General features: G+C 40.9%; 1 protein-coding gene across 4 annotated transcripts in view; it reads left to right on the forward strand.

The window, feature by feature from the left end:
* Window positions 1–15367, forward strand: part of LOC131164495 (uncharacterized) — a 66403-nt gene that overhangs the window by 42150 nt on the left and 8886 nt on the right. For all 4 annotated transcript variants that reach the window (XM_058121742.1, XM_058121743.1, XM_058121744.1 and 1 more), the window contains exons 14-16: window positions 12857–13643; window positions 13762–13820; window positions 14323–14784. In XM_058121742.1, coding sequence (XP_057977725.1) covers window positions 12857–13643; window positions 13762–13820; window positions 14323–14784 — 1308 coding nt within the window. The remainder of the gene's footprint in view (window positions 1–12856; window positions 13644–13761; window positions 13821–14322; window positions 14785–15367) is intronic.

Below are 15367 nucleotides of genomic sequence, written 5' to 3' on the forward strand. Positions count from 1 at the left end.
TACTTTTTTAATAGCCCTTAGTTCCACTTCTCATTTTACCCCTTGGATTATTGACTTTGGTGCATCTAACCATATGACCGATGCTCATCATTTATTTTCAACATACTCACCTTATGCCGGTAATTTAAAAGTCAAAATTGCAGATGGGACTCTATCCCTTGTTGCCGGCAAAGGGAGTATACGTATTTCTGAATCTATTACTCTTGAATCTTTCCTCCACGTTCCTAATTTATCGTGCAATTTGCTATCTATTAGTCAGTTAACCTAACAGTCTAATTGCTCAGCTAAATTCCTACCATCTCATTGTGTCTTTTAGACCTATCATCAGGGAAGACGATTGGCAGTGCTACAGAATGTGACGGGCTCTACTACTTTGACAATGCTAATGTGAATGGACTGTGTCCTCCTACTATTTGTAATTCTGCATCTACTCCTAGGGAAAGTGAATTTTTGTTATGGCACAAAAGGATGGGACATCCTAGTTTTTAGTATTTGTAACACTTATTTCCTTTAATATGTTTAAATAAAACTGCCTTGGATTTTCAGTGTGAAGTGTGTGAACTTGCCAGACACCATTGTACTACTTTTCCTAGATCTCAGTATAAACCATCCATGCCATTTAGTTTGATTCATAGTGATCTATGGGGCCCTTCTCGTACTCCTAATAGGACCCGTACAAAATGGTTATTACTTTTATTGATGATCACACTCGTCTGTGTTGGGTATATTTATTGACTGATAAAACTGAGGTATAATCAATCTTCATGAATTTTCACTTTATGATACAAACCCAGTTACACACAAAAATCCAAATCATTTGGACTGATAGTGGTACTGAGTATTTCAATCACTCCTTGGGCACGTATCTTCAAGAGAATGGTATTATCCATCAAAGCTCTTGCATTGACACCCCTCAACAAAATGGGGTTGCTCGTGCCCTGTTGTTCACCTCTCACATGCCAACAAAATTTTGGGGTGACTCAATTTTGACAGCCACATACCTCATTAACCGAATGCCTAGTAAAGTCCTATCCTTTGCAACTCCGCTCCAAAAACTCCAAGAGACTTTTCCCAATTCTAGGCTTGGCTCATATCTTCTGCTTTGTGTTTTTGGGTCCACTGTGTTTGTAGTAACCCGAACAAAAAAAAAAAAAAAAAAAAATCTTGGAGGAGATATTTTTAGATATTTATATATAAATATTTTGGAGGAGATATTTTTAGATTACTTAAGGGCTAAGTTATGTTTATTATATAACTCTCTCTCTCTCTCTAAACCGCGAATTCACTCTCTCTCTCTTTAAGATCTTGGGCGGCTCGTTGCCCGAATTGACGATCCAATGTTACTACATGGATCAACGGGTGAATGTCTACAAGTCCTACAGAGTAGAATCTCGATTTGGGGATTTCCTAGTTTTTACCCCAAAGTTGAGTTAAGGGTCGAAACGAGCTTAGTGACTTGTAGATCTGTACTAAATAGGGTGATATTGACGTATGGTCTTTTAGTTTTAGGATTTGGGGATCCGTGTGGTTGTTTCGAGCCGCTTGGAGTCGTGTTTCGGTATACGGGAAGAGGTAAGGGGATTTGTTTATATAAGTTATTTTTAAAATCTGATCCGGTAGAACTGTAGGCTATGTTTATACGAATGTTTTGGTTACTTCCTTGGAAAATTTCACCAGGTGAGATTGCCGGCTTTTCGGGTGTGCGGTTTTCGGGAAAATTAGGGTTTCGGGTATCGTCTTCGTTTCTTTTGAAAAATCGTTTATTTGATTAAAACTAAAGTATAGAGATGACCGTACCTTTATTCTATGTTAAACTGTATTTCCGGATCAATTATCATATGATTGTTTAATTATCCAAATAGGTGTGGCAGGAGAGGATATTTTGTGATGATTGAGTTGTGATGTGTTTGAAATGGAATATAGGAACTGGAGTTCCAAACTGTTTTCAGGAATGGTGGTTACTGACATGCCGGTTTCATTACCGTGGGGTCAATAATGACATGCCGATTTGATTCCATGGGGTCAAGACATTCCGGATGAACATCGTGGGGTGGTAAGACATGCCGGGTTAATACTGATGGTCGTAAATTGCCGGTTTATGTCGAAGAGTGTGAAAACACTAGATTTGTGCTTGTTCAATACCGTGGGTCAATAATGACATGCTGGTTTGCCGGATTATGGTTACTAAAACACTGGTTCAATACCGTGGGGTCAATAATGACATGCCGGTTTGTCGGATAATATCGAGGGTTGTGGAATGTCGGTTCAATACCGTGGGTAAATAATGACATGCCGATTTGTCGGATTATGGTTACTAAAATGCCGGTTCAATACCGTGGGGTCAATAATGACATGCTGGGTTGCCGGATAATATCGAGGGTTGTGGAATGACGGTTCAATACCGTGGGTCAATAATGACTTGTCGGTTTTCCGGATTATACCGATGATTGTGAAATATACTGGAACTGTTTGTGAAAATACTGGAAATGTGAAATGCTTTGTTTCTTATTGGAATAACACTCATGTGCCCACACACTGATATAACCTGGTTCTCCCTTACTGAGAAGTGTCTCACCCCAATCATACAAATTTTCAGGTCCTTCAGGTGGCCGGACCTAGCATTCTAGAGGGTTCTGGAGCATAGTATTCTGTTAGTTTTTGTAAAAACTGTTGTGAAAACTGAACTGTAGCCGGGATGTCATTTTGGATTATGTTGGATACCTTGGGTTAATGTTTTGTATTATGACAGACTTAGTACTCTAGTATAAATGAATGTAATAGGTTGAAATATGTTTCGTTGCGTTATTCATGTGAATAGTGGTTGTGAGTAGGGTATCTGCGAGCCCTATCGAGTTGGACCCTTATATTTATTGGCATCATGGATGTTTGTATGATATAAATACAGGTTAGGTTCTCAGATCACACCCCAGTGCCCACTTTCGGGGTTCGAGGCGTGACAATTTGGTATTAGAGCTAACCAGGTTGTTGGGTTAGGCTTGATTGGGTGAACATACTAGATTATAGGAATGTAAGTAATGGGTAGATTGAGATATGGTTAACGTAGGTCGAGGTTGTCTTGTAGCTAGACCGGGATTCATTGAAAGTGTTTTGAGTTTTTCCTGGAATGACGATTTCAATAAAACCACGACAAAGCATTGATGGTTTCGTGTCGGTGCGGTGAGGTAGACCTGGACCCGAGAGTTTAGATGTTAACATGATTATTTTATAATGATTGTGTTTATTGTGCTATGACATAGGAATACTAATCTATTCTTATCCTGTTTTCAGAATGGAGTTCAAGGATAACAACTTGGACGGTAGCTTGAAGGGGACTTCGAGCGATGGGTCTCTTGCCGTGCCTCGAGGCTTGACTGAACAGGTCTTGCGAGAGATTGGGCGGAATGTTAGGGGACGGGAACGTCCACCTACTGCTACAGGTTGCACTATCGAGAAATTTACCGGCATGCATCCTCCGACGTTCACTGGAGGATCTGACCTAATAGTGGTTGAGAACTGGGTGTAGAAGATAGAAAAGATACTGAAAGTTCTGCACTGCACAGATGAAAACAGAGGGTTCTTTATGCTACATTTCAGGTAGTAGGTGAAGCTGAGAGATGGTGGACGACTGTGAGTTTGCGGAGGAGCAGAAGATCGGGCCATCAGAGATGACGTGGAGCCGTTTCAAGGAGATATTCTTTGAGCGATACTTCCCGGCTTCCACCCGAGACGCGAAGGCGAATGAGTACTCAAGTCTGACCCAGGGAACCTTGACGATGCAGAGATATGTGGCCCGCTACATCGAGCTATCTCGTTTTGCTCTGTGCATGATATCGAACGAGTATGAGAAGACTCGGAAGGATATCCGTAAGCAGGTGGCAGTTCTACAGATTCTGGAATTCACTGTACTGGTGGATAAAGCCACCATGGCTGAAGCTAGTCTTCAGGAGGAAGTGGTAGTCCAGGATCAGAAGAAGAGGCTAGCGCCTTTTGGTTCTCAGACTGGTGCTCATCAGGGGTAGTGGAAGAAGAATAACTACGGTGCTGGTAAACGATAAGAGGTGGAACCACGGGGTCCATAGGGGGATTCATCTCGCGCATGGTGTTCCAGGTGCCATGGGTGGCATGAGGGTGAGTGCCGGCCATTCGCGGGTAACTGTCGCCATTGCGGCGAACAGGGCCACGTGGCACGAGTCTGTTGTGCGCCGATGAATGCTACGCTTGCACTGAATTAGTACGGGGGAGGTAACCAGGTGCCCCGGGGAAATTCGAAGAAGAACACTGCTCAGGCGAGAGTTTACTCGCTTACCCCTGCCGATGCGGAGAATGCGGGCGACGTGGTGACAGATACCATGTTATTGTTTTCGAATAAAGCCGTTGTCTTATTTGATTCGGGAGCAACCCACTCCTTTATATCTGCAAATTTTGTGAAATTGTGTGGGGTTGAAACCCAAGTGATGGATGTGGGAATTGTCCGTGGCGACACCATCGGGGAGTATGGTGATATGTAGGAAGAAGTTGGGGAATTATCCTATAGAAATTTAGGGAAGGACGCTACCGGTGAATCTAGTGGTATTCGACATGTACGAGTTTGATGTTATTCTGGGGATGGACTGGTTATCCTCCAATTTTGCTGTCATCAATTGTAACCGGAAAGAGGTAGTGTTTAGACCTCCGGATGGACAGGAGTATAAGTTCGTGGGATTGTGTGCGCGCTCGGTGCCATAGATTCTATCGGCAATATAGGCAAAAAGGTTACTTTTGGATGGGTGTCAAGGGTACCTAGCATGTGTAAAGGAGCCACCGCGGGATGAGTTAAAGCTCGAGGATATCCGAGTGGTTAATGAATTCCCGGAAGACTTACCCGGTTTACCTCCTAATCTCAATCTCAAGGTGGAGTTTGCTATTGAATTGCTGTCAGGAAAGGTACCGATTTTTAAAGCTCCATACCGGATGGCTCTAGTAGAACTTAAAGAGTTGAAGGAACAGTTGCAGGAATTACTGGATAAAGGTTTTATTAGACCCAGTGTTTCGCCTTGGGGAGCTCCAGTGTTGTTTGTGAAAAAGAAAGACAGGTCAATAAGGATGTGCATTGACTACTGTGAGATTAACAAGGTAATAGTTAAAAACAGATACCCGTTTATAGATGATTTGTTTGACCAGCTATAAGGAACGCAGGTCTTCTCTAAGATCGATCTACGGTTAGGGTATCATCTAGTGAAGGTTAAGTCTGAGGATGTGGTAAAGATTCTTTCTGAACCAGATATGACCACTATGAGTTTCTAGTCATGTCATTCGGGTTGACTAACGCTCCGGCGGTATTTATGGATCTAATGAACAGGGTTTTCCATGAATACATGAACCAATTTGTGGTGGTGTTTATCGACGATATTTTGGTATACTCGAGGAGTCCAGAAGAGCATGAAAACTATTTGAGGTTGGTGCTTCAGGTACTGTAGGAAAGGAAGTTGTATGCTAAGCTGAAGAAATGCGAGTTCTGGTTGGAACAGGTTGTATTTCTGGGCCATGTCATGTCGAGGGGTGGTATCTCAGTTGATCTAGGTAAGATTGAAGCAGTCGTTGACTGGGTGAAACCAAAGAGCGTGCAGGAGGTTTGGAGTTTCCTAGAATTGGCAGGGTATTATCGTCGATTCGTGGACGGATTCTCTAAGTTATCTGGCCCTCTGACACGGTTAACGAGGAAGGATGTGAAATTTGATTAGACTGGTGGGTGTGAGCAGAGCTTCCAGGAGTTGAAACACCGACTAGTCACTGCTCCGGTTTTGACCATCCCATCTGGGGACGGTGGTTTTGTATTATATAGCGACGCATCTTTGAAGAGTTTGGGATGTGTGCTGATGCAACAGGGGAAAGTGATTACTTATGCTTCTCGGCAACTCAAGGAGTATGAGAAGAATTACCCTACACATGATTTGAAGTTGGTGGCAATGGTGTATGCATTGAAGATCTAGAGACACTACTTGTACGGTGAAAAGTGTGAGATCTTCATGGATCATAAGAACCTCAAATACTTTTTCATGCAGAAGGAGTTGAATATTAGGCAGAGGAGGTGGCTTAAGCTGATCAAGGACTACAATTGCACCATCAGTTATCACTTAGGAAAGGCTAACGTGGTAGCTGATGCGTTGGGTCGGAAGTCAGAGCATGCGCCAATATCTGCGGTGGTAGATCAACATCATATCAGAATGGATCTGGAAAGTCTCAATGTAGAATTGGTGGGTGGTAATCACTAGACATTCATTGCTAGTTTTGTGATCTAGACGACATTGTTTGAGAGAATTAAAGCCCCGCAGGCCAATAATGAGGAGTTAGTGGAGGTTGTAGAGAAAGTGCAGAAGAGGTTGGTTGCAGATTTTAACATCTTTAATAATGGTGTATTAAGGTTTGACACCAGGTTGTGTGTTCCAAACGATGAGGAGATAAAAAGGACGATTTTGGAGGAGACACATCGTTCTTTGTTTACGGTACATCCAGGTAGTATGAAGATGTATCAGGATCTACGCGAATCCTTTTGGTGGAGTGGCATGAAAAGGAAGATTGCTTAATTTGTAGAGAAATTACTGACGTGTCAGTAAGTGAAGGCTAAGCATCAGAGGCCGGCAGGGCCGTTGCAGCTATTGAGTATTCCTAAGTAGAAATTGGAGCATATCTCCATGGACTTTGTTACAGGGTTTCCACCAGCACTTCACGGGCAGAATGCGATCTTGGTGATTGTCGACAGGTTGACTAAGATTGCTCACTTTGTGCCGATGAAGGTTAACCACTCCTTGAATAGGTTGGCAGAGCTATGCGTTTAGGAGATAGTCAGAATGCACAGAGTACCGGTGTCCATTGTTTTAGATCGAGATCCAAGATTCACTTCTCGGTTCTAGAAAAGTTTATAGGAAGCACTGGGGACTAAGCTTACCTTTAGTACGACATTTCACCCTCAGACTGATGGACAGTCGGAAAGGACAATTCAAATCTTGGAGGATATGTTACGTGCTTGTGTGTTGGACTTCGGCGGTTATTGGATACGGTTTCTACCGTTGGTGGAGTTTGCCTACAACAATAGCTTCCAAGCTAATATCGAGATGACACCATTCGAGGTATTGTATAGTTGGAGGTGTCAATCTCCTATGTACTGGGATGAGGTCGGTGAACGATAGATGTTGGGACCCGAACTCATGCAGCAGACTTCTAAGAAGGTTAAATTGATCAGGGATAGAATTAAAACAGCCTAGAGTCAGTAGAAGAGTTATGCGGATGTTCGCCGTCGGAAGTTGGAGTTCAAGGTAGGGGGTAAGATATTTTTGAGGATTGCTCCGATGAAGGGGGTGATGAGGTTTGGTAGGAAGGGCAAGCTGAGCCCTAGATACGTCGAGCCATTCGAGATTATGGAGAGAATCGGTCTGGTGGCGTATAAGATAACATTAGCCCCAACACTGTCTAGGATTCACGACGTGTTCCACGTGTCCATGCTTAGGAGGTATGTTCCTGATCCTTCGCATGTGATCAACTATGAGTCCTTGGAGCTCGGGAACACTTTAGCATATGATGAAATGCCGGTTCAGATTCTAGACCGTAAGGAACGGGAGCTACGTACTAAGAAGATTCCGCTTGTGAATATACTTTAGCGTAATCATGCAGTCAAGGAAGTTTCATAGGAGTTAGAGTCAGAGATACGTCAAAAGTATCCTCAGTTATTCAAAGATGCTCAGAGTTAGACAGGTAAGCAGAGTGGTAAGTGAGTGATTTGTTTGGTCTTCGGGAGAGCTTGTATTTGTAATCTCCTGAGACGTTATGTGTAACCAAGGTCTTAAATTTCGGTTTCGACTCAAATTTCGAAGCTCCAAAAGTACGGAAATTTCGATTTCGATGTCAATTTTGATTTCGATTTGAAAAAATAACAGAAATTTGTAATAAAGCACGGAATTCTTTGTGAAACTTTAGAAATGGTTAACAAACATAATATTATAAGTTTTAGGACTAATATATTAGAAATTAAATACATCTATGTTTTGTATGAGGTGGAAAAGTTGTAAAATAGTATGTGTATCAAACATATTTGTAGGATAATGTACATTAAATATATTTAGTTAATACAAATGAAATTCATAAATCATTTAAATATTATTTATTGTACAAATAATGATAATTTAGACATGAATGGTTAAATAAAATGTTATTGTAAGTTTATTTTTTCATATAAACTCAAAAACACTTGTAATAATCTTTTGTTTCGATAAAATAAATAAAATAAATAAAGATAGAAATTTCACTTCACTCCTAAATTTCTCATTTGAATTTTGACGAAATTTCATTGTATAGTTAAAATTTTGACAAGTTTCGCTAAAATTTCGAGATTTCGATAAATATCGGATGATTCATTGAGATTTCGATGAAAATTATGTAAGACAGAAATCGACTGCCATTTCGATTTCGAGGGTGACGGAAATCGGAAATTTCGACAATTTCGTGGAAATTTAAAACAATGTGTGTAACCACGGTATTCCTCCTCCATAAGTGAGGGCAGGTAATAAATTTGCGATGGGGCTGCTATGTGGGTGGCCGCCGGCTCTTCCTAGAGACAGAGCAGTTAGAGTTCAAATGATGTAATAGAAACAGTTAGCAAATTTTGAGGACGAAATTTTATAAGGAGGGGAGATTGTAGTAACCTGAACAAAAAAAAAAAAATAAAAAAATCTTGGAGGATATATTTTTAGATATTTATATATACATTTCTTGGAGTAGATATTTTTAGATTACTTAAGGGCTAAGTTATGATTATTATATAACTCTCTCTAAACCGCGAATTCACTCTCTCTCTAAGATCTCGGGCGGCTCATTGCCCGAATTAACGATCCAACGTTACTACGTGGATCAGCGGGTGAATCTCTACAAGTCCTACGGAGTAGAATCTCGATTTGGGGATTTCCGGGTTTTTACCCCGAAGTTGAGATAGGGGTCAAAACAAGCCTAGTGACTTGTAGATCTGTACTAAATAGGGTGATATTGACGTATGGTCTTTCGGTTTTAGGATTTGGGAATCTGTGTGGTTGTTTTGAGTCGTTTGGAGTCATGTTTCGGTATTGGGGAAGAGGTAAGGGGATTTGTTTATATCAGTTATTTTTAAAATTTGATCTGATAGAACTATAGGTTATGTTTATACGGATGTTTTGGTTACTTCTTTGGAAAATTTCACTGGGTGAGATTGCCGGCTTTTAGGGTGTGCCGTTTTCGGGAAAATTAGAGTTTCGGGTATTGTCTCCATTTCTTTTGGAAAATCGTTTATTTGAATAAAACTAAAGTATAGAGATGACCGTACCTTTATTCTTTGTTAAACTGTATTTCCGAATCAATTATCATATGATTGTTTAATTATCCAAATAGGTGTGGCAGGAGAGGATATTTTGTGATGATTGAGTTGTGATGTGTTTGAAATGGAATATAGGAACTGGAGTTCCAAACTGTTTTCAGGAATGGTGGTTATTGAAATGCCGGTTTCATTACCGTGGGGTCAATAATGACATGCCGGTTTGATTTTGTGGGGTCGAGACATTCTGGATTAATACCGTGGGATGGTAAGACATGCCGGGTTAATACCGGTGGTCGTAAATTGCTGGTTTATGCCAAAGAGTGTGAAAACACTAGATTTGTGCTTGTTCAATACCGTGGGTCAATAATGACATGCCGGTTTGCCGGATTATGTTTACTAAAACGCCGATTCAATACCGTGGCATCAATAATGACATGCCGGTTTGCCGAATAATATCGAGGGTTGTGGAATGGCGGTTCAATACCGTGGGGTCAATAATGACATGCCGGGTTGCCGGATAATATCGAGGGTTGTGGAATGCCGGTTCAATACCGTGAGTCAATGATGACATTCCGGTTTGCTGGATTATACCGATAATTGTGAAATATATTGGAATTGTTTGTGAAAATGCTGGAAATGTGAAATGCTTTGTTTCTTATTGGAATAACACTCATGTGCCCACACACTGATATAACCTGATTCTCCCTTATTGAGAAGTATCTCACCCCAATCATACAAATCTGTTTTAGGTCCTTCAGGTAGCCGGACCTAGCGTTCTAGAGGGTTCTGGAGCGTAGTATATTGTTAGTTTTTGTAAGTACTGTTGTGAGTACTGAACTGTAGCCGGGATGTCATTTTGGATTATGTTGGATCCCTTGGGTTGATGTTTTGTATTGTGACAGACTTAGTACTCTGGTATGAATGAATGTAATAGGTTGAAATATGTTCCGCTACGTTATTCATGTGAGTAGTGGTTGTGAGTAGGGTATCCGCGAGCCCTATCGGGTTGGATCCTCATATTTATTGGTATCATGAATGTTTGTATGATACAAGTACAAGTTAGGTTCTCAGATCACACGCTGGGGCCCCTTTCGGGGTTCGGGGCATGACAGTATTTGTCCACATTCACGCACCCAAGCGAAGTAAATTGGATCCCAGAGCACTTAGATGTGTCTTTCTTGGTTATTCTCCCACACAGAAGGGTTACAAATGCTATGACTTGATTTCCCAGAAACTCTATGTTAGCTTGGATGTCACCTTCTTCGAACGTACCCCATACTACTTGCTTCAGGGGGAGTCCTTGAGTAAAGCTCAACCCTCAAACTCAAGACTACTTCGATATTGCTGTTTTCGAGACCCCTCCATACCCTATATCTGCTCCTTAGCCTAGTATAGAAGGAAACTTGAACTCAAGGGGAGATGTGGAAATACATTCAAATAGGGAAACACTTGTCTACTCAAGGAGGCCAAAATCGAAGTCCAATGAGACTCTCACTTCCGAAGCACAAAAAGAGCCAGAACCGGTGATAGTTCCAACTCCTCATGAGTCCAACTCCAATCCCGACCAAGTAAAAGATGACTTACCCATTGCTCTTAGAAAACAACCTCGTTTATGTACTCTCCACCCTATCTCAAAATTTGTATCTTACAATGCTCTTTCTGCCAAGTGTCGTGCTTTAACTTCTAACCTTGAAAGAATCCAGATTCCTTAAAACATTCAAGAAGCCTTGGAGATTCTAGAGTGGAGAGAGGCAGTGATGGAAGAGATAAGGGCACTAGAAAAGAATGGAACTTGGGAGGTGATGACTTTGCCAAGGGGGAAGAAACTAGTGGGCTATAAGTGGGTGTTCACAGTAAAGTACAAGGCTGATGGCACAGTAGAACGATACAAAGCTTGCCTTGTGGCAAAGGGGTTGACTCAGACATACGGTATTGACTACACCAAAACGTTTGCACCAGTAGCAAAGCTGAACACCATATTGGTTCTCTTGTCCTTGGCAGCAAACCTGGATTGGCCACTCCATCAGTTTGACATCAAGAATGCTTTTCTGAATGATGAGCTAGAAGAAGAAGTGTTCATGACGCTACCACCAGGATTTTGCAAGGAGGGAGAAGAAACTAGAGTGTGTAAATTGAAGAAATCCCTATATGGACTCGAGCAATCAACAAGGGCGTGGTTTGATAGATTTGCAAAGATAATAAAGAATCAAGGATACCGACAGGGGCAATCAGATCACACTATGTTCTTCAAACAGTCCAATGAGGGAAGAAAGACCATCCTGATTGTGTATGTCGATGACATCATTCTCACCGGAGATGACATAGGAGAGGTGGAGAAATTGAAGATGGTCTTAGCCACAGAGTTAGAAGTAAAAAACCTGGGTCAAATGCGATATCTCCTGGGAATGGAGGTCCCCAGATCAAGAAAGGGAATTAGTGTCTCCCAGAGAAAGTATGTACTTGACCTTTTGACCAAGACTGGCATGCTTGGTTGTAAACCAAGGGATACTCCTATCGGGGCAGGAAAAAGAACAGAAGATGTAGGAAAGCCTATGGATAGAGAGAGATATCAGAGACTAGTAGGTAGATTGATCTACCTCTCTCACACTAGACTTGACATTGCTTTCACTGTAAGTGTGGTCAGTCAGCACATGCACTCACCAAAGGAGAGTCACCTAGAAGCAGTATATAAGATTCTCAAATATCTAAAAGGTTCTCCAGGGTGAGGACTACTCTTCAAGAAAGGTGACAGTAAGAAGGTAGAGATCTACACAGATGCGGATTGGGCAGGATCAGCAGAAGACAGAAGGTCTACTACTGGCTATTGTACCTATGTTTGGGGAAATCTAGTAACATGGAGGAGTAAGAAGCAGAGTGTGGTAGCTAGAAGCAGTGCCGAGGCTGAATTTAGAGCTGTTGTACAAGGGATGTGTGAAGGGCTATGGTTACCAAAACTTCTGGAAGAACTACACATCACAGTAGAGCTCCCCATCAAACTCTATTGCGACAAAGCCGCCATTAGTATTTCTCATAATCCTGTTCAGCATGATAGGACTAAACATATAGAAGCAGACATGCATTTTATAAAGGAGAAAATTGAGAAGGGGACAATTTGCATGACCTATATCCCTACAAGAGAACAATTAGCAGATATTTTCACCAAGGGATTACAGAGATCTAGCTTTGAAGAGTTTATTTGCAAGTTGGACATGATCAATATCTATGATCCAACTTGAGGGGGAGTGTGGAAATCCTGAATGATTTGGAAGTGATTTGGAGAAGATTGTGGTAGAAGATTAAGGCTCTAATTGGATCCGATATTTAGGCTGATTGTATGGGTTGACTTTTATATTTCCATATTTTATTTTCTGCGTACATGTTAAATAGGGACCCAAGTATGTAAAGAATATGCAATTGAATATACAATAGATTTATTCTCATTTTCTACGCTTGTCCCCCTTCAATTCTCTTCATACAAAATAAATTTGTTTGTATAAATGCATTTCATTCTATTTTGAATGCTGTTTCTCTGTTGGACAGGTTGCAGGTAATGGCAGTCATCCTTTTGTTCTTTCTCAACAGTTTCTGCAAAGTGTTTCTTCGTCTCCATTTCCGACAAATACTGGAAAGAGAGCTGCTAAGTTTTCTAGTTGGCTACATGAAAGAGAGAAAGATACGATGGAAGAGGGCATTAATCTTACTGCAGATTTGCAGTGTGGGGACATTTTCCATTTGTTTGCTCTAGTTTCTTTGGGAGAACTGTCCATTATGCCATCCTTGCCTGACGATGGTGTTGGAGAGGCCGAGGATTCGAGAAGCTTAAAACGTAAGGCTGAGGACAATGAGTTTTGCAATGACGAGCAGCCTAAAAAACCAAAATCTTTGGGGATTGAAGGCGAGATTAAATCTCGCAAAGCAAAAGGTTTTCCTGGAATCATGATATCCTTGAGTCGTAAAATGATTTCAACAGACAATGCTTTAGAAATTTTTAGAGATGGGGATATTCGTACAGGTTTGGTTCCCTTTGATGAGAATGATCAATTGAACACTGCCTGGGGTCAGATAACTGGAAGCAGTCCATGTCATTCTGACCATATGGAGGACATTCTTGACTATGACACTGGTATTCATCTAACGGAGGTTTCCAGTGAGTCTTCATGGGAAGCTATGACAAGCTATGCTGAATGTTTGATGTCAGAACATCCTGATAAAGAACAGATAATTCCCTTCTATCCTGAGCACTTTAGGACTGCTTATACAGCCATTCATAGGGCTGGTGATCAAGGTTTGAGCATGGGAGAAATTTCTGAAGTTTTGGAGATGAAAGGTATGCTTTGTATTCTTTTGTGTATGCTGTTTTGTGTATATCAGATTCAGCTTCAGAATAGAAGCTACATGCATACAAACTCCAACATATTGACTCTTTGTTGGTGTTTTTTCTTCAGGAGAAAAAATGGCTGAACTTATTGTCGACGTGCTCGAAGTATTTGGACGAGTTTTGAAGGTTAGTTTTGCTGATGATTAACGTATCATTTTGGAAAATGAATTTGAAATTGTGTGAACTTGGGTAAATTATAATGCATTAATGTGTGGTGTGTGCGCGTGTACACTGATCCTGGGCTGAAACTGCTGGGGTTTGGAAATCTTGCTCAATCTTAGCACCCTCATTGTGATATACAAATGACTGCTATGATCCCTGAGTGATGGAATTATGACTTGATTAGTGGTGTGATGATTCTTGTTGAGGTTCTGGTAAAAGTGATTATTGGCAGCAAGCTGGTATCTGAGTTTGTGAAAGAGAAAAGGAGGCTCAGGCCACATCACTAGAATTTTCATCCTGAACCAATGTTCAATAACATTCTCATGTTCCACATTTGAGCCAGTTAGGGCTAGATTAGCTGGCTCAAATTTAACCTCGTTAAATTTAACTGCTCTATTATCTGTCCATATAAGGTTTAATATTTCATATGGTGAACTTTTATAATGTATCGATGCTATTTATTCAGGTGAATGCTTATGACTCTGTGCATGTTGTTGATGCTTTATATCGTATGAAGTACTTTTTGATGTCAACAACTGGTTATAGTCAAGATAATCCGACTCCATCCATAAAATCACCTGGAACAAGTATTGATCATCAATTGATCCTCCAGCCAAAAAAGCTTGAGACTAACTGTCAGAGGGAATCAAACATGAACACTGATGATGTGCATAAAGTTACCATTCTTAATCTTCCAGAAGAGGTTGTTCAATTCTCAAACAATATTCAGTCCATTGAGGAGCTTGAGAGCTGCAGGCTGGGAGGGAAACATGACGGTGAAACATTTGAATTTTCTTCTGCTGATTCGCATTTATGTAGGCCAATATTACCATGGATAAATGGAGATGGGACAATCAACAAGATTGTCCATAAAGGACTTATGCGCCGCATTCTTGGTATCGTGATGCAAAATCCTGGGATATTAGAGGTATGTGCACATGTGCTATTTATGGTGTCTGATAGCTTCATTCAATTTATTTGAAACTCCTTGCTTTTGAAATTGTTATCTACATGTCACTGTAGCCCCCCCCCCCCCCCCAAAAAAAAAAGGGAAAAGAAAAAAACTGTAGTATGAAGCAGAGACTCAAATTTCAAATTAAAGCAACATCCAAGCTTACCTGTTTGCAAACATCTAATAAACAAATATCATTTAAAAGTGCTTTTAGTTACTGAAAACCTGCTCGACTTAATTGCTTAGATAGTGAATGAGGGGCAGGATTATGTTTTATTGTAACTTGCCTCCTCACATGCAAGCCAACTGAGCTCCAAGGTATGGGCTAGGCAATGACCCTAGTTTACCTTGTGCTGTAATTAAACTATGAAAATGAGGATACCCAAGATTCTAATCCTGTACCATTAGGGAATGGAGGTTCTGATTTCATATTGAAGGACCATTAACCTAAATACTTGAGCTGTTATCTTTAAGATCAAATGGTTGTTTCATAACATGGTATTAGACAAATTACGTCCTTGTTGAGAATTTGTGGGAAGATCTTGAGGCTGAAGATTAA

The sequence above is a fragment of the Malania oleifera genome, chromosome 9 (assembly GCF_029873635.1).
Source record: "Malania oleifera isolate guangnan ecotype guangnan chromosome 9, ASM2987363v1, whole genome shotgun sequence".
Lineage (NCBI taxonomy): Eukaryota > Viridiplantae > Streptophyta > Magnoliopsida > Santalales > Ximeniaceae > Malania > Malania oleifera.